General features: G+C 32.3%; 3 protein-coding genes across 4 annotated transcripts; 2 read left to right on the top strand and 1 right to left on the bottom strand.

Annotated features, from left to right (window-relative positions):
* Positions 1 to 996: 996 nt before the first annotated feature.
* LOC130968091 (uncharacterized) lies at positions 997 to 5,100 on the bottom strand. 2 transcript variants are annotated; one of them, XM_057893177.1, is made up of 10 exons: positions 4,995 to 5,100; positions 4,608 to 4,903; positions 4,373 to 4,494; positions 4,077 to 4,177; positions 3,694 to 3,889; positions 3,504 to 3,596; positions 2,850 to 2,909; positions 2,606 to 2,680; positions 1,999 to 2,079; positions 999 to 1,689 (listed from the first exon to the last, which is right to left on the bottom strand). In XM_057893177.1, the coding sequence occupies exons 2-10, from the start codon at positions 4,678 to 4,680 to the stop codon at positions 1,312 to 1,314; spliced, it is 1,179 nt and encodes a 392-aa protein (XP_057749160.1). In that variant the 5' UTR covers positions 4,681 to 4,903; positions 4,995 to 5,100; the 3' UTR covers positions 999 to 1,311. The 2 variants fall into 2 exon arrangements, with proteins under 2 accessions (XP_057749165.1, XP_057749160.1); XM_057893182.1 differs by lacking the exons at positions 4,373 to 4,494; positions 4,995 to 5,100 and having other exon boundaries at positions 997 to 1,689; positions 4,608 to 4,699.
* Positions 5,101 to 5,117: 17 nt separating this feature from the next.
* Positions 5,118 to 7,402, top strand: LOC130968115 (uncharacterized). The gene is made up of 7 exons (XM_057893204.1): positions 5,118 to 5,396; positions 5,498 to 5,625; positions 6,080 to 6,176; positions 6,289 to 6,366; positions 6,450 to 6,675; positions 6,777 to 7,000; positions 7,142 to 7,402. Exons 1-7 carry the CDS (start codon positions 5,118 to 5,120, stop codon positions 7,160 to 7,162), a joined length of 1,053 nt encoding a protein of 350 aa, XP_057749187.1. The 3' UTR covers positions 7,163 to 7,402.
* A 277-nt stretch (positions 7,403 to 7,679) lies between these two features.
* On the top strand, positions 7,680 to 10,956 carry LOC130968107 (uncharacterized). The gene is made up of 9 exons (XM_057893193.1): positions 7,680 to 8,331; positions 8,567 to 8,696; positions 8,805 to 8,891; positions 9,072 to 9,199; positions 9,515 to 9,611; positions 9,694 to 9,771; positions 9,850 to 10,075; positions 10,149 to 10,372; positions 10,487 to 10,956. The coding sequence occupies exons 1-9, from the start codon at positions 8,159 to 8,161 to the stop codon at positions 10,508 to 10,510; spliced, it is 1,167 nt and encodes a 388-aa protein (XP_057749176.1). The 5' UTR covers positions 7,680 to 8,158; the 3' UTR covers positions 10,511 to 10,956.
* The last annotated feature ends 7,530 nt before the right edge of the window (positions 10,957 to 18,486 follow it).

Consider the following 18,486-nt stretch of genomic DNA (forward strand, 5'->3'; position numbering starts at 1 on the left):
AAATATGAGCGAAGAGCAGTTTCAAATGTACTAGAAAACTTGTTGAAATCGCAAAGCCGAAGTTTCGAATTTATATACTTTTCAGAGAAAAAACGTTGAAGCATTTGTTGGTGACAGTAAAACAAGGCGTGCATGACCCCGCACCGCACGCACGCTACCTTGTCTTGTTACGACAGCCACATTATCTTCCTTTTCTCACCTTCTAGAATGTTTTTGGACATTTTTCACCCACTTATATTTTAATTTGATTTGAATTTGAACTTGATTAAATAATTTAAGTGGGAACAATATTATCACTCGAATAGACATTTGAAGAGGATAAAATTGAGAGAAGGTACAGTTGAAGAGGGAGAATTTGATTAATTTGTACTAGTCCATATGGTAGTAAAAGTGAAAAAGTGTGGTACAAGAAACAAGAGGATTAACGATAAACGATGCTTGTCGGGGAGTGGCAGATAGGAATATGCGTTGTGTACTTGTGTCCCAATAACAATGTTGAAATTGCAGCATTGATCATAAGAATAGGAATAGGAATAGGAATAGGAATAGAGAACAACAATGGCACCTTTTTTTGTCAGGACCGTGGGCCACAATGGACCCAGATCCAAAAAACAAAAGCCTTATTCCCACCCAACCCAATCCAATTCAATTGGGTAGTGTGAGACGGATTGGGACAATGACACTTTAACTTGTAATTTTAATTAACTGAAGAACAAAAATTTTAAAGTACCATCTCATATTCTCAATTTTTTTTGTCAAATTGGGCTGACACAATGGCACCTGGTTTTGGTCAATGTGGACTTCCCCTAGGCCCATTCTTTTTGAATATAAAGTACTCAATTTTTTTTTGCCCACGGTATCCCCCAACCCAACAGGTCAAGGACTAATCTGTCGCAGATCTAAACTCCATTTAAGGGTCTGCCGCTGGCCAATGAATTACTGCATGCACAAGACGGGATTCAAACTCCCGACACTTACTTAAGTAGACGAGTGAGCTGACCACTCGACCAACCCAAGTTGGTTATAAAGTACTCATTTATTATCCAAAATTTCTATCCTTGACCAAAAACCTAGTTTAATTATCATGCACAAATGCACTTTACAATATCATGTAATGAGAATATGAAGTGAAAAAATTGAGTCAAAATTTTCACTTTTATAACTAAAATAAAAACATTACCTCAAAATAAAACCACAGTCTCTAAGCTTTCACTTCCCTCTTAATGGAACTTTCTATGTAAAATAAAATAAAAAAAAAAAAACAACTCATGAGAAACTAAAATTAAAATTAATGAAGGCTTAAAGCAGAATTCACTGCAGCTTGTCTTCCCAAGTCAAGTAATTGCAAGAGTTAGAGATTTTGTCTAAGAAAGATGATGGTGACACCTTTTCCACATTCACATTACCATGGTGATCAATTCTATAAGAGACATCAAGTCCTTCCAAAATTAGGTGATATATTATGTCCTTAGAATCTACAGAATTCTGGTCCTTTTCATGTAAAAAAGCTCTGTCATCTTGGTGTTCATCTACATCAGAAGTATTAACCAACATTTCATCATTGTTATCACTTTTTGAGAGAGCATCATGAGGCCTGTTTCTTTGGCTCAATGACCGAATATCCCATGAAAGAACTTGCTTGATCAAGCGTTGGAACTCGCTTGGGGATGCATAAAGCGACTTCTTTTCCTGAAGTAGCAACCAAGAAGCACAACATTATCAGTATAGGAGGATGAAACCAAGATATAGAAAAACCTCACCATCAAGTAGTAGCATACTTGGAATTTATAACAAAAATGTTGCAAAAATTCTTGTACCAGAAAGCATAATAGATTGCCTCCAATACTTGTTAAGTTACTTAAGGAGTTAACACAAAAATTTTGAATACAATATACCACTAAATGAAATATAAACTATTAAAACCAGCATTAAATTATTAAGGCTAAGTGAACATGATGCAGGTGCTTGATATTTCAAGTAAATTAATTAACAACTCACTGCCATTGTCCAGTAATTTTCGAGTGCTGAAGCGAAGTCCTCTGCAAAGCTTACAGAAGATACTGAGAGTAAGCTATCCTCCTAAAAAAATTCAGAAACACAATGTTCTTTACTTAGAATGACATAATCAAGTAGCATGCAGCCATAACAAAATGTGAAGGAAAATAAAATACTACTAAAATATCTTCATTGTTGATTATAATGTGGAGTGTGGACCTTAAATTTAAAGCTACAAGAGAATAAGAATACAAGAATAAAAAACTAATAGAGTTCAGTGACTAGTAAATAGCCATCACGAGTACTTGTATCTCAATATTCCCACATGGAGCAAAATATATCCAGAAAACAATCACTTGGATAAGCTTCTGAACAAAAGCAATTCTCCATTTGTTTCTCCAAAAATGTGCAGGAGCTTTTTATGTTTTTGTTTCAACAGTTTTAAGAAACTCATCCAAACATGAAGATTAGAAATACTTTTTCCTTTTTCTTGATCACAGATAAACTTTTGTGTAGAAAACAAAAATGGACCCGAAACTTGTTTAGAGACTCAAAAATAAACCTAAAAATACAACACGAAATAATATAGCTAAAGAATACTGAAGATTACCATCAACCAATTTGGCACTACAGCTTTTTGGACGCTGTCACAATATGGCAGGTAAGGCTTGATATCAAGTACTGGCTGTCAATGAGATACAAAAAAACAAACGTAATTCATCATTAAAGCATCAATTATTGGCCAAAAAAGGTACCAAGCTCTTTGTTAAATTGGATTAAACACAATCTAAGTGGCATGTAATTGTAGCAAAGTAGCATGTGAAAGGAAACATATATTAACAATGGAGACTTACAGTTTCATCAACCAGATCGACACCAGAAAGCAAAATCATATTTTCCTGTACAGCCTCTACCTGTGGTACAAGTTAAATAGAATGAAAATTTACGAAACTAGTTCATAATTTGATTTTGTTTGTTTGAAATTTGAATATCAAAAGATTGACATTTTGGGGACTGGGCGGAAGTTAAATTGTGATGCAAGATGCTGATCTATGTATGCTATGACATTGACTGGGAAAGCATACATATGCCTCTTACTTGGGTGCACAAGAAGTTTCTGGATATGTATCCAAGTTTCACAAAATTACCCAATAATATGGGAGAAAGTCAGTTTCTTAGCTGTGGTTTGATCTTTCATAAGACAAATCCAATCTTTCAAACCAACTGCCCAAGATCCTAAATCTCCTTTAAATATGAAATTAATTGTTCCTAGGCTTGCAACAATCCAGCAACGCTAAGCGAAAATACATAGAAATCTATGAAGGACAAAGGGGATAGGATACTTTGTGCACCATTAAGACCCCAGTGGTTTGACGGTCTCCAAATTTTTTTTGAAAATATGCATGAGGAGCAAGTGATATCAATCAATAATTCAATAGAAGAGTACATAATATTGTGATTGGTGAAAGCATGTCAGAAAAATCCACTAGCATCTAATGTGTTCTTACCTTTGCAACTGTAAGTCCAATGGGGCATGGACGATGTGGGGATCGCGTGGCGAACACTCCCATTCTTCCTCCTTTAAGTCTCGGAACTCTCACCTATCCATCCACTGATCCATATGGAAAATATCTCTAGGGAATAAAATGAGGCAAGAAGATGCTACATAGATAAGACATTAATACTAGAGCTACAAACCTTTGCCTTAAACCCTGATTGAGATGGATGCTTCCATAGTTTCTCAAGATCTGTATTTAAATGAAATACATATAAAATCCAGCAGTGAGAATATTCAGCTAGACCCTCAAGAGATGCTGGCGGAACACGAGTGGCATTAAAAACCAAACAGGCTCTAGCAAGTGGTACAAGTAACGGTTGCCTCGGTGTCCCATTCCTACACTAGTATGAAGCAATATTTCATTAATCATGAATGTGGCATTGAATAAGGAATTTATCAATGTGCAGGTTACCTACTGAATAAGCATAGGAAAAATTCAATATTAATGATGCACCTAACTACCTAAGGACCTTAATGATCAAATTTTGAAATTAAGAACTATTGAATAAACATTATTCATTACCTCGTAGAGAAGCATGAGCGGATGGTACCAATGGGTGCCATAGGGTAATATGTCAGCTTCAGATTTTCAGATTTAGGTTGTGATAGTTCTTTTCTCAAGGTCTGCAAATACTTGAGCAAATGAATCAGCAAAAGAACTAAGGGGGGCAAAATAAAAAAGGGGTAAAAAACTAAACTTTATGCAGTGGCGAGTGGCAAGTGCCAATTGAGACATGATTGAAGAGCAAGTAACCAACCAAGTTAACATTAAAGTTAATGGAAATGAATGAAGAATAGGAGTGTTGAAAGAAGGGTAACCTGTTGAGCCCTAATTCTCCCTTGCCTTTCAGAGGCACATTTATCTAAGGAAGACTTGAGAGATGCCTCAAGCTCAAGAATCTTGGACTTCAAACCCTTACATTTTCTACTCAAGACATATGCTAACAGAACATGGGCAGGTACAAAGCTTCAAACTTTTAGTAAATACTCATACAAAATAAATAAATAAACAATCAAAGAGAACATGGGGGAAATAGTTCTATGTGTAACATACCAGAGATTGCAGTGGAGAAGGAAATAGCAGCGAATGTTATTGTTAAGGTTATGCTTAATCTCTTTCCAACCATTTTTAGCTTCTGAAATGGTACCTCCTCCCAAGTCCCAATCCTGTTATGCAGTTACAATCATCAGTTTCAGTTCTCAGCTACCTTCTGCGGCGTTGCTACTGACCCGGGCCAAGAGACAGCGAAGCTTGGTTTGGTTTAGTTGCTTCATCAAATTTGCTATTTGGGTCGGACTCGGTTCATACTAATCCAGTGACCCATTTGTTTCATGGATCCCTCATATTTGCTTCAAAAAAATATAAATGAAAAATTATCAATAAACAAATAGAGAGAGAGAGAGAAACTGGTGTACTTGAGTAGTTGAGACTTGGGTTTACTGTGATTAGAATCTGGATGAGAAAGGAGAGCTTCAAAGTGCAATGGTATCTGAACTCTGAAGTTGATGCATTCTGTTTTGCGACACTGTAACACGTTGCACCTCATTATTTTAGTTTCTGCCAATGAAACTTGTTTCACAGATCTTATATAAGATCTGTCTGTTATGTTCTCCGCCTGAAAACGAAGACAGAGCAGCTACCTCACAAGTTGAGCAGTCAAGCATGGCCCACATCAATGGTCCAGTGGTGGAACAGTTCACTTTTGAAGAAAGGTCAGCTCCCTTCAAGAGCTGCCATGCCTCTACCATTGTTGAGGTTGATAAGGATCACTTTTTGGTTGCATATTTTGGGGGCACTTCAGAAGGTGCACCTGATGTCAAAATCTGGTTGCAAACTTACAAGGTTTCTTTTTTTTTATTCTATTCACTCATTAAATTATCTTGTCTTTGACTTTGCAATCTACAATTTTGAATGCATCGTTGACTGCAATTTTTGGTGGACAGAATGGCATATGGGAATCACCTGTAGTTGCTGATGAGCAACCTAATGTTCCTATGTGGAATCCTGTGTTGTTCAAGCTTCCATCAGATGAGATACTTCTGTTCTACAAAATAGGCCAAGAAGTTCAGAAGTAAAGCTTCTATATTCATGCCTTTCTTGTATCTATTTTTTATCTTCTGCAAACCATCCTCATATACATTGAAAGTTGAAACAGTTGATTTGACCTATCCTCTTTAGAATACAATTCATTTTTCCTCCCCCTTTCATGCCAACTCATGATTTAATAGTATTGCTTGGCTTTAATCTTCATGCCAACACATAAAGTTTCAGCACAAAAGTTTGCATTTACAGATGAAATAATTCCAAACTGGTAAGGAGAAAATGTTAGAACTTAATAGGGAAATCATTTCACTACAGATAGTGTATTGAAAAAATAATGCATTTACTCAGCTAGTCATTCATTGTAAATAGACCCTCTAAAGAGTTGCGGGAGCTGCCACTAAATTCAATTAGTTTTAATTTACTCCTAACTTGACAATTTGTTATCCTTATGAGATAAGAAGAATGCTTTTGTTTAATTTCAGATGGAGTGGTTTCATGAAGCGCTCATATGATAAAGGCATTACTTGGACAGAAAGAGAACAACTTCCTCCTGGAATACTAGGACCTATAAAGAATAAGGTACAAAAGCAGTTAATTTCACAGTATCTATCTATTGCAAGAGGTTTTGAATTTTTATAACTATACAGATTTTCTTTTTTTTCTGGTTCTAAATCTGATTACTATTTCTCAGCCTATTTTGCTAGAAAACAATCGTCTGCTATGCGGATCATCTGTTGAGAGCTGGAACTCCTGGGGTGCCTGGGTTGAGGTCTTAACTGAACTAGTGGTTGTTTAACTGATTATTTGAAATGTCAACTGGTTATAATTCACTGCTTCTTGTGTATGCAACAGTTCACAACAGATTTTGGCAGGACATGGAGCAAGCATGGCCCAATTTACCTTGAAAATCAACCTCTTAGTGTGATTCAACCAGTGCCTTATCAGACAGCAGATGGGAGATTACGCATTCTACTACGATCTTTTGATGGCATCGGTAGAATATGCATGTCAGAATCGTCTGATGGTGGCAAGACTTGGGGATTTGCAACAGCTACCAAGCTCCCCAACCCAAATGCAGGTCAATTTCATAACCTTTCTTGCTTGCAACTTTGCTGCATACTTGTTGACAATATATTTCATCATGTATTAAGATTGTAACTTTTTAATCTGGTTTACTAGGCATTGATGGGGTTAAGCTTAAGGATGGCCGTTTAGTGCTTGCATACAATACGGTGTCAAGGGGTGTGCTTAAAGTCGCAGTCTCCAAGGATGATGGCGATTCTTGGGAAGAGGCTCTCACATTGGAAGACACAGTGGGGATGGAATTCTCATATCCTGCTGTTATTCAGGCTAATGATGGCCTAATACACATCACTTATACATATGACAGAACACAAATTAAGGTTAACCTTTTATATAGTGTTGCCTTTAAATTGTTCAGAATTTCCAACTGCTTTCAATTCTTGTTTGAGAATAATATGTTTTTCTGTTCTTGATTTCATCTGCATTCCCTGACAGTGCTCTTTCATTTGTTATTTTGGCAGCATGTTGTTCTTCGGCCATAGTGATTTGGTGTAAATTGTTCCAAATAAACTTGAAAAAGAACCATGTCTTCTTTTCTATCATCGAAGGACTGAGTACAGGGGCAAAGACTGACGCATGGATTGTCTATCCTTACTTCTAATTGTCAAATAATATGCTTCAGAGTTCAGACATTGTTTTGTTAATTTTTTTTTTCAGTGTTGATGATATCTGAAATGAAAGAAGAGGGAAAAAAAGATGCACTAAACAAACAAAAGAACGGTTTCCAGAGATAGATTGCAAGTGTAAAGTCAGGAGTTTAAGCCATTCTAACTTAATAAGAAGATCAATAAACATAAATGCGAGGATTTCTAAAACTATTTATGTTAAGTCATTATCGCGTGCCAATTAGAATTTAATGAAATCAGTTACTTTTGCCAGTTAGCACATATTTGTTTAAAAAATAGTTGAGATATATGTTCAACACAAATATGAGTGAGGTGATGTATAGAAAGAAAACCAGAAACTAGTACATAATAGGGTGGAAAAATATGCAGTATTATATGTGCCACCAACCCTCATCCAGTATTAAATGTTATTCACATTCCAATTTCCCATGGATTATATTTTATTATTTGATTAATTTATATTGTTCACTTGATCACTTCATTTCACAGATCACAGAATAGTTTATAAAACTTAGCTGGCCTTGCTCGTGAACATTCTTTCATGTAGTTTGTGACTTTTGGCACATTATTAAAAGTTAAAACTTAACTAAAATGGTCATTATCAACCAGCTCAATAAGGCATTCTCTTCCAACACGTTATCGATAAACAAGAGAAAATGCCATTACTTGACTCAAATCAACTAAATGAGAGAGTATTGACTATTGTATTGACTTCAAATAATACTATTGTGTATTGACAGCACCTTGCAATAGAAACACTAGAAACTACTGCAGCCATTAAATTAAAATGAACGGTAGATGATGAAATTTGTACATTTGAGGGCTGATATTTAGTCAAGTCAAAAAAACAAAATGAATTACTTATTTTACTTCTTTCCTACACAGTTTGCTTTGCTTTGCAGGCTGCATAATTCATTGCAGATATTAGAGGGTGAAACCATGTCATTGTTTTCTTCTTCCTTTGTCTATTTTGTGCTCCTGCTCTCTATTATCATTCATAGCCATAGAGTTCACTCATTTTCTAGGTACCGACATGCCTTACCAGTTACTACTTTCACATTCTCATTACCAGTCCACTATTTGCTTTTCTGCTACACTTGTGACCTATATTGTTATCTTCTTTGGAATGGTTCAGTATATGATTACATTTCTTTTATATTATTGATGTTTTGTCCTTGTGTCTATAGAAACATGAGTTCTTGACACTGCAACTGATAACTCACCAGCAATGATCTAAAAGCAAGTAGCAAAGTTTTGCAGGGGAAACTCCACAATTTCCGGAGAAGATGGTTTAGGCAACAGCTACATAAAAGGGCCTCTTTTGGAGGAGTTCACTTTTCCTGAAAAATCAGCTCCCTTCAACAGCTGCCATGCTTCCACCATTGTTGAGGTACAAAATTACATGACTTTTTCTTCTTTCTTTTTTCTTCCAAAAAAATTGAAGCTTTTGTCATGATGAGAAGCATATTACATTGATGTCTATTTTGAATTCCACCAGGTTGGGAAGGGTCATTTTTTGGTTGCATATTATGGGGGAACATCTGAGGGGGCGCCTGATGTCAAAATATGGCTGCAAACTTACAAGGTAATGATGTAAATAGTTAAAACTTAAAGGTTGCATAAATTGCTACTCTCACACCTAGCTTTTCAATTCATAAGAGACTGGGATTTCTAATGCAATCATAGTAACTTTGAATTTGAAACTTTGGTGAGAGATGTTACTTTCCTCTAAACTATTGACTGCTTATTTGACTTGATTTGGCAGAATGGCAAATGGAAATCACCTGTAATTGCTGATGAAGAACCAAATGTTCCTATGTGGAACCCTGTGCTGTTCAAAACTCCTTCAAATGTGTTACTGCTGTTTTATAGAATAGGCCTTGATGTTCAAAAGTAATGTTTCTAACTCTCACAATCTCCTTATGAAGTTATGCATCTTTTTAGCAAGCTGCTCTAGTTATCATTGTGACTAATAGCTTTATACATCACAAAACTTGATTCTAATCCAACCAGCCTACTCTAGTTGGCATAGAATATCTGTATCACCCATGATTAACTGAGTCAAAATTTGGGTACTCAATGTTTATGATAAAGTTCTTTTCAGTTTAAACATGGCACAAATGTTATATAGTAGGACTCTAATGAATCCCAAATGTGTTTCCTTTTTTTGTCCAATCTGTTGAGGTGAATTAGCTTATTTAATTTCAGATGGAGTGGATTCATGAAACGCTCATATGACAAGGGACTAACATGGACAGAAAGAGAACAACTTCCTCCTGGTATATTAGGACCTATAAAGAATAAGGTGAAACAAAAAACCACTTAAAGTAGTCATGGTCAAGATAAATGTATCTTCTTAGAATCAAATGCCATTAATGCTTTTTCAGCCACTCTTGCTGGACAATGGTGCCTTACTGTGTGGATCCTCTGTTGAAAGCTGGAACTCTTGGGGGTCGTGGTCTGAGGTTTCTAACAGAACTGACCTTAATGAACTGATTTTTAAATGTTTTTGTTGACTTATATAGATTGTTGCATGGTAACAGGTTACAACAGATTTTGGCAGGACATGGAGAAAGTATGGTCTAATTTACATTGAAGGTAAACCTCTTGGGGTGATTCAACCAGTGCCATACCGGACTAGTAAGGGAACGCTGCGTGTCTTGCTTCGCTCGTTTACAGGCCTTGGCAGAGTCTACATTTCAGAATCCTTTGATGGTGGCAAAACATGGGGCTATGCAAAGCCTACACCACTTCCCAATCCAAATGCAGGTTTATCTTGCATACTAGTTGAAAGTAGTAAGCATTGGCAATGTGATTTGCTTACATTTGAAGTTGCTGATAGGTATTGATGGAGTTAAGCTGAGAGATGGGACTCTGGTGCTTGCTTATAATACAGTATCAAGGGGTGTGCTTAAAGTTGCAATATCTGAGGATGATGGTGATTCATGGCATGAAGTTGTTACATTGGAGGATACTTTGGGAATGGAATTCTCATATCCTGCACTTATTCAAGCTAGTGATGGGAGAGTACATGTCACCTATACATATAATAGGACACAAATTAAGGTACATCCTTCAAAATTCAAATTGCATTGCACTTTGCTTCTTTCTATGGCATTAATGCATAACTATTATGCCATGTTCTTGTGTGTAACTTTCCTTGTTTTTCTATTTGGACAGCATGTTGTTTTTAATCCAAGGTGATGCAGATTAATTTCAGATTGGATTATTGGAAACAAGAGCAAACAATGTATCTTTGAATGGGCTCAGTTTGATTTGGAAGTGCTTTTGGGTTTTGATCTGAGTATTTTTGGAGGTTTGTGTTAAAGCCCTACATTGGACAAAAAACTGTTTTTGGACATACTGAAGTGTAATGGGCCTACACCTACCAACCCCGTAGCCCAACACTGAAAGGCCCAAAACTAGAAGGAAAGTGAACGCGGAACGGCTAATCCCACAAAAATGAAAGAACTGGAAGTTTTCCAACATGAAAACTAACTATATATAGGCTAGTTTGAAATTTATTGTCATGAAAAGATGATTAATTAACTCATCGCAGGTGTGGTTAAGATTTTAAACTAGAAAGAAGTTCTCCTATGATCATTACAAAGCATTTCCACACATTTTATTGTTGTTATTATTTTGCTACATTTTAAAAGGTGAAAATTCAGATGAAGTCGACTTCTGAGATTCGTTAGATAAAAATTTAGTTAAATTAGTCAAATCATCTAACGGCTCTTAACTTCACGTCTGTACCTGAGTTTTCACCATTTTAAAAATCCATTGAAATGTGAGTACATAATAAGATAAAATTCATGAACATCGACATACTCATGAAAAAAGTACGCAATGTTAACGTCAATTAAGCATGCAAGTAGGATTCAGCAATCACCAGCTCCCAACACTTGCTTCATTGTGTCGGTGTCCATCTCTCTCTCTCTCTATATATATATATATATATATATATATATATATATAACCTTCCATTTCCCCTTTTTATTCCTTCACATTCACACCAACCTACTTTATACTTTGCATTAACTACCAACCACTTTTTGTGTTCCCTTCCTCTCCTCCTAAGTTGTGGTAAAATTTTCAATATTTAATCCTTTGTATAAAAGAAATCTAAGTTTATTCATGTTTTTCAATCGGATTAATACTTAGTAGTAGTATAGAAGTAGTAAAAGAGAAGAAAAAGTGAAGGGCACAGCATGATGAGTAGATTTTAGCATAGTAAAAAGAATAAATGCATTAGGCCAATTATTCGACTAAGACAATAATTAAGAGTTATGATGGTTTTAGAAAGAAAAAAGCAGCTTACAAATTACAATGTAGTAGTACTACTATTGTCGATATGCATGTGTCTCTCTTTTGCTGTTTCCCTCCAACCCCAATGGAATCAACATGATTGCTTTGCTTTTCACTGGTTTCTGACATTCAATTTTTCTGACTCTGCTCAGCTTTTTCCTCTCTTTTATTTATTCTCTTTCTACGCACTCCCCCCATCACTGACATCTCCACATTCTTGCAAGTACTACTACTATATGCCATATATTAAGCCGTTATTTACGTCAACACTAAATATTCATGTCACATTTTTTGGTGTCAAATTTATCAAACTTATTTTTTATTATAAATTTTAAATATTTAAAATTATTTTTTTATATTTTTAAATTAAATATTAATTTTTAATTCTTTAGTAAATTAAGCAACTATCTATAACCACCATATATAGCTGCTATGCACCAATATTCATTTGCATTTCTCTTTTGTTTATAATTTTACTTAAAAAAAATTCTATAACTTCTAATTTGCAATCATGCATGAATAGTGAGATTGAAAGTTTAGGTTCATCTCTATGCATCAAGTATTGAGTGACAAGCTAGTGAAAATTGTAAATATTACTCACTTTAGAGATACGATTGACATAATTGATATATAAATTAAACCAGAAACATAATAAATCAAGTATTTATATATTGGGAAATAATAGACACCAAAAAGTGTTATTGGCCTCAACAAGAAACATAATATAGACCAGTAATATAATCCACTATGAAAATATTAGGGAGATAATATATAAAATTATTTATATAATATAACATCTATATTTTTATATAAATAATATTTATAATTATATATTTATTATATTTAAAATTATAGAATTATTTTAATAATAATTAATAAATATTAAATAAAATAATTTTAGACTATTTAAACTAATTTTTTATTATTTTTTAAATATTATTGAATTCAGTATTTAGGACAAAATGCACAATGATTAGGAGGAAATTTCGAAGAACCAACTAGCAAAGAATAATCATGCCAAATCATATTATATATGTGTACTGTACCAGCTTCAAAGTGAGATTAATTGACAATAATACTAATCAATGACACATTAAAAGTTAGACTAATTAAGTTTTATCTGATTAGAAATGACCAAAAAAAAACATGTATACTACTATATCATAGCTAGTAGAGGTGTTTAAGGTTCAGCCCGTTTCGTAAAACTCAAAGTATATTTTGTCAAATTTAAAATTTTTATTTTTTATTCAGTAAAATTTTTGAAAAATTTAAGCATACTTTGATAGATTCAACTCGGTCTAAAATCATATTTTATAAATAAAATATATTTTATATTTTAATTAATATTTTTATATATCGGGTCAAGCGGTTTATTTCAAATTCGGACTAGTTTCGAATTTAAATCTTTAAACAAATTCAGTAAAATATTAAAATCAAATCTAAATCTAATTAAATCAGCTCAATCTAATCTTATACACCCTAATAACTAGAGACAATGTAAAATGAAAAAAAAAAATCTAAGTTTATAAGAAGGTCATTACTTAAACGAATTTATGATGCACAAACATTAACACAGATACAGAATATGATACATAGATATACAAATTTAAATTCTTATAAGATATGAAAACACAATATATATATATATATATATATATATATATAATATAATTTTTTTTAGATAAATTATAATAATATTTTAATATTTTTAATTATATAAAATATTTAAAAAAAGTTTTAATAAATAATAATATATATTATTTCTAAATTCATTTTAATAATACATATTAAAAATAAGATTAGATATATTGATATATCATAATATTTAAATATGTCTAAATATATTTAATAAAAAATTAATTTATTAATATACGAATACGACAATTCAATAAAGTACCTGTTTCGTAAGAATTAACTAATAATTTTATGAGAAGTTTAGTGCCATTTTGAGGCATGTTATTGGCTTGTCGTCTACCATCTATCATCTCATGCAGTTAATCACCTTCCTCTTAAATTAACAGCACATCGGATTCTTATGTTATTTACTATTTAGGTCTTTGATCATTACACCATTTCTGTTGGAGTTTTAATTTATTATATATTGCTTTTAAGTCTAAGATAAATATACATTTTCCCGTGCAAATATCTCTACTTAGTAGAGCAAGATATAATGAACAAGTAGGATATTACTAAGGTGATTGTTATGGTGTATAAATTAAAAGGTCATGTTTAATTTATTAAAAATTTAACATTTAATTTAAAAAATATAAAAATAAATAATTTTTAAATATTTAAAATTTAAGATAAAAAATAAGTTAAGTAAAACTTAACTATTAAATAATAAACACTATAAAATTTATCTATTACTAAAATTATTGGTTATTTAAACAAACATACTTTCTTTAAGTGCATTTCAATTCTTAGAATTGATCATAGGCTTTCATACGTTAAAGCAGGTTTAAAAAGTACATTCCACATAGGGCTTTCTCTGAAAAAAAAAATGGTTTTTTTTTTTATATCTTTTTGGTCAGGGATTAATTAATTAATTATAACTAATTATCAGCTCTATTCAATGATTTTCATCCGTGGACCAGCAGGGCCCATTGAAGGTGACAATCTAACGAAGAAAGAGAATATGATAATCACTTTGGGCCTAGCTATAGTTCATGACAAGTATTTGATCCACATTAGTGATCCCTGAACCTCCATTTGTAGCATCCTTTTCAATTAACGACGGTAGGGTTTGCAAATTAAGGCCAAGCACAAAATCAAAGTTATGTAGTTTTGTCTCCCTCCCACATTTTAAGCCTTAAATGCAAATTAAAAACCATCTTGTTACTTTAGGATGGATTCAAATTATTTTAGGAAAAATATAAGGAGTTAATAGAATATTTATTGTACCATGGAGGTTTAGAGAGTATTAAAAATATAACTATTAGTGTTATCTTTTTTCATCCGTTGAAGTTTTTGGAATGAGTGGTATTATGACATGATATTAGAGCTCTAGATCTGAAAGATCAAGAGTTCAATTTTTGGTGAATCTCAAAATCAGTTTAAATTTTTAAGAAGATATTTATTATCCATAATACTCGAATGATTATTCTAGATAGTATGGGAGATGTTCATTTTCTTCTTCTCCAATCTGTTCATAAAATCATGGCATAATGTTAAAATAGTTGGTTAAGAATAAGCATGGATTATCTTATGTCAATATTATTGTTGTCAAATTCTGAAACAAACATTATCAATTGGTTAGGTTGCATTCAAATACAACATATATTTTATAGGCCGCCACAAAATAAATTTTATAATAGATGTTTTAAATGTCTTATTGATATGTATGTGATGATAATTTTTTTTATGATTATTAAAATTTGGACCTTATTAGAGAGAAGAAAGGAGTACTACATGCGCTTAAAATCCATCTCAATCTTAAAATTCAAACCTTTTTTTGTGAAAGTTGGTTGCTGTATAATTTATTCGCCGATTAATATCCATAAACTTTTTATACGAATGAATTATACGTACTCCAAGTCAATAAATAAATAATAGGCTTTGCGAATTACAATAATCTGAACAATCTCCTTACCCTTTTTTTATATCTAAAACAAAGAGTAACGATTATGCCTTTGAGTAATTTTGCTTTAAACGAAAAGTAATAATATATTTGAGCCTTTTGATATTTGCTTTGATGACTGTTACTGATAACCAACTTATAACGTTTATAACGTATATAGCTGAATCATGACGTATAGTCGAACTATAACGACCGTTACAAAAACTAAAACTAAATCTTTATCAAATATGATTAGAGCACCATCCCAAAAAAAATAAATAAATATTATATAGGTTTTTGAATCAGGTTTATGATGATTACGCGACAACGCTATATGTGCACGATGAATGATTTTAGCACTAAAAAGAAGAGTGAAACATAAAAATAGGGGCAAAATGGTATTGATGACAAAGATGTATCTAGAAATAGAAAGAATAATAAGAGGAAAGTATGAAATAATGGAGCGAACACAACACAATGCTCTCCACTCGCAAAATGTGTATGTTGGTTTGTCTAAAGGCCCCGTGCTATTAAATATGTCACCTAATCATCCATAGATGCATTCAACAAGGGAGATGACTAATTGAAGATGCAATTATGAATGTGGTTGAAAGTGGTTTTAGTTCTCAATTTGTATTCAATGCATTTTCGATTGTAGGTCCTAAGATGATGAATGAGAATGACAATGATATATAAATATATATATATACACTACAAAAAACAAGAGATTTAGCCACAGAAAAAATCATGGCTAAACTTCAAGATAACGGTAGCAACTATACATTGGCCACGAAAAAATATTTGTGCTTAATCAGGGGGTTGCATTTTCAATTTGCCACAATTTTGGAGTTACTAGCCACAGTTTTAAACACCGTGGAGACCTTCAAAGAGCCACGATTTGTATATCATTACCCACACTTAATGTCGTGGCAAAATAAAAATTATCAAATTAAAAAGTATAATTCTACCACACTTCATCTGTAGCTAATTTGTGCAGGCCGGATTTTTCAGCTACAATATTTTGCGTGGCTAACGCCGGGTTATTTAAACACGCTATTTTTGTAGCTAACGTGCACTGGTTTTTATATTTCATTCGTGGCTAATTTATACTAATTTGCTACGTTTTTTCTGTAATTAACTTCTTTTTTATTGTGTCATAATATGTAGCTTTCGTTTTAATTTGACCGTGGCTAATTGAACAATTTTATTAAATTAAAATTATATTTACGTATATATCATTAATAACGTAAGTCAAACTTTATAAATATATAATATTTAATATTTTTTAATAAAAAATATAATAAAGATTCATAATAATAATAATAATAATAATAATAATAATAATAATAATAATAATAATAATAATAATAATATTATGACAAGTCTAAATTTGTATACAATAAAAAATAAGAAAAATTCTAACATAAATAATTAAAATTCTAACATGTTCTAGAGTAAATATATTTAAAATTTTAACTATTATTTATTAACTATACTAACTAAATGTCTGACATATCACCAGACATACTAGGTACTTCATCGCCATATTTTGATGATAAAAATTTGTGCAGAGCTGCCAATTGAATTTTGGTTTCTTCATATCCGTCTAACTTTTTTTCTAATGTTTCAACCTGCTTCTCTAAATTTAACACATGCTGCTGAGATACGTTGCTGGAGACTCCTCCGGTTGTAAATCCAAAAATACGCTTAGACTTGCCAAAACCTACTGGACATACAGCACTACTAAAACCTCGCACACGCCCTACATTTTCAGCACCAAAGACCTTTCCCATTGCATCATTAGGATGAGCTAACACTTTCGAAGGTACTCCTTCAGCAGCAGCACGTTCTTGATCTTCAGGCAAATGCTCTAATATTTGCTCCTACACAAGAAAAAAAATTAGATTAGTGTATACCAAGTTTTAATTTATAAAATTAAATTATACATTAAACTAAAACAAATAACATAATAACTTACCGCTAAATTGTGCCCACCATTTACATAATTTCCATTCTTCTTCACCAGAGTCGACAAAATAACTTCACTCCGACATACAGGTCTTCCTAACTTTTTTTCCTATCATAAGACAGTTACATTATCAACGCTTTTTTTAGAACAACTACAAATACAATAGGAATAAACGTTAAAATACCATTTCATTTGCTCTTCTAGCATTGCTTTTACTACCACCAGCATGTGATACTTGAAGCTTCTCTCGATTTTTTCTATTTTGCAAGCACTGTTTCTAAAATTTATAATCACAAAAAATAAAGGTAATATTGTTATAAAAATAACAAGAAAAAAGATAGCTGTAATAAAAAAATAATAATAATATAACAGTACTACTAAAAGAAACATTATTCTATTACCTTTGTCTTAGGATTTGTGTAGTGATGCACAAAAGCCGCCCATTCAATAGGAGGTATATCTGAATCAATCTTAGTTGCTAGAATTTCTTCTTTTGTTTTATTAGGATAAAAATAAATATTCCGTAACGAATATTTGTAGGCTTTCCATCGATCACCCAATGTCCTTAGTGCCCATTTAATGCCAGCAGCATAATCAAACTCAAAATATTTATACATAATGTTAAAATTTATATTGTTCATCCCTTTACTTATTTTAACATTTTAAGTTAAAAATAAAAAATAAAAAACAGACCTAATGAGTGAAAAAACAAACCAATTCTACACAATGAATTTTTTAAAGTAGACCTAATAAAAATATAGCCAGATACATGCACTTTTCCAATAACATTAATATCTTTCTCTCATTTTATCTTTTTTTTAAAACGTACAAATACTATTAATCAAGCTAGCCAGCATGCATTTTTCAAAACACTCATAGTTTATCAACATTGTTTGTATTTCCAACAATACAACCAAATTTAAATAAGGTATCATCACTCTTATTTAATACCAGATCCAATCCTCTTATCTTGTCTATTTCAAGTAGTACTCTCTCGGAAATTCTCTCTTTATTAACTATTCTTAAGCTATTTTTTTAATGTTTGCATAACTCACATCTTTTGAGAACATGATATCTAAATAGTTTATGAGTACAAGACATATCAAAATTTTCAAGCTAATATAATATTATCATATTCCAAAATCACAGAAGAGAAATCAAAATAATATACAGGAAATTAAATGGGGAAATATAAGAATTGAACAAAACTAAACATTAAAAATGAAAAGGCGCATAAATTAAAAAGATAAAGGTAAATTTTAAAAGGCAGACAAAATTTTGGTTTTTTCTAAAGTATACATACTTACTTCAATATAGTTCCACTGCTTTTTTGTGTTGTCTTCAGGC

The sequence above is a fragment of the Arachis stenosperma genome, chromosome 1 (genome assembly GCF_014773155.1).
Source record: "Arachis stenosperma cultivar V10309 chromosome 1, arast.V10309.gnm1.PFL2, whole genome shotgun sequence".
Classification (NCBI taxonomy): domain Eukaryota; kingdom Viridiplantae; phylum Streptophyta; class Magnoliopsida; order Fabales; family Fabaceae; genus Arachis; species Arachis stenosperma.

Coding starts and splice junctions, on each gene's coding strand:
- LOC130968115 (XM_057893204.1), top strand. CDS start 5,118: ATGAAACTTGTTTCACAGATCTTATATAAGATCTGTCTGTTATGTTCT. Junction 5,626..6,079: donor ATAGGCCAAGAAGTTCAGAA/GTAAAGCTTCTA, acceptor GTTTAATTTCAG/ATGGAGTGGTTTCATGAAGC. Junction 6,177..6,288: donor TAGGACCTATAAAGAATAAG/GTACAAAAGCAG, acceptor ACTATTTCTCAG/CCTATTTTGCTAGAAAACAA.
- LOC130968107 (XM_057893193.1), top strand. CDS start 8,159: ATGAATTACTTATTTTACTTCTTTCCTACACAGTTTGCTTTGCTTTGC. Junction 8,332..8,566: donor AGAGTTCACTCATTTTCTAG/GTACCGACATGC, acceptor AAAGTTTTGCAG/GGGAAACTCCACAATTTCCG. Junction 10,076..10,148: donor ACTTCCCAATCCAAATGCAG/GTTTATCTTGCA, acceptor AGTTGCTGATAG/GTATTGATGGAGTTAAGCTG.
- LOC130968091 (XM_057893177.1), bottom strand. CDS start 4,680: ATGGTTGGAAAGAGATTAAGCATAACCTTAACAATAACATTCGCTGCT. Junction 3,890..4,076: donor CGCTCATGCTTCTCTACGAG/GTAATGAATAAT, acceptor ATACTAGTGTAG/GAATGGGACACCGAGGCAAC. Junction 1,690..1,998: donor AAAATTACTGGACAATGGCA/GTGAGTTGTTAA, acceptor TTGCTACTTCAG/GAAAAGAAGTCGCTTTATGC.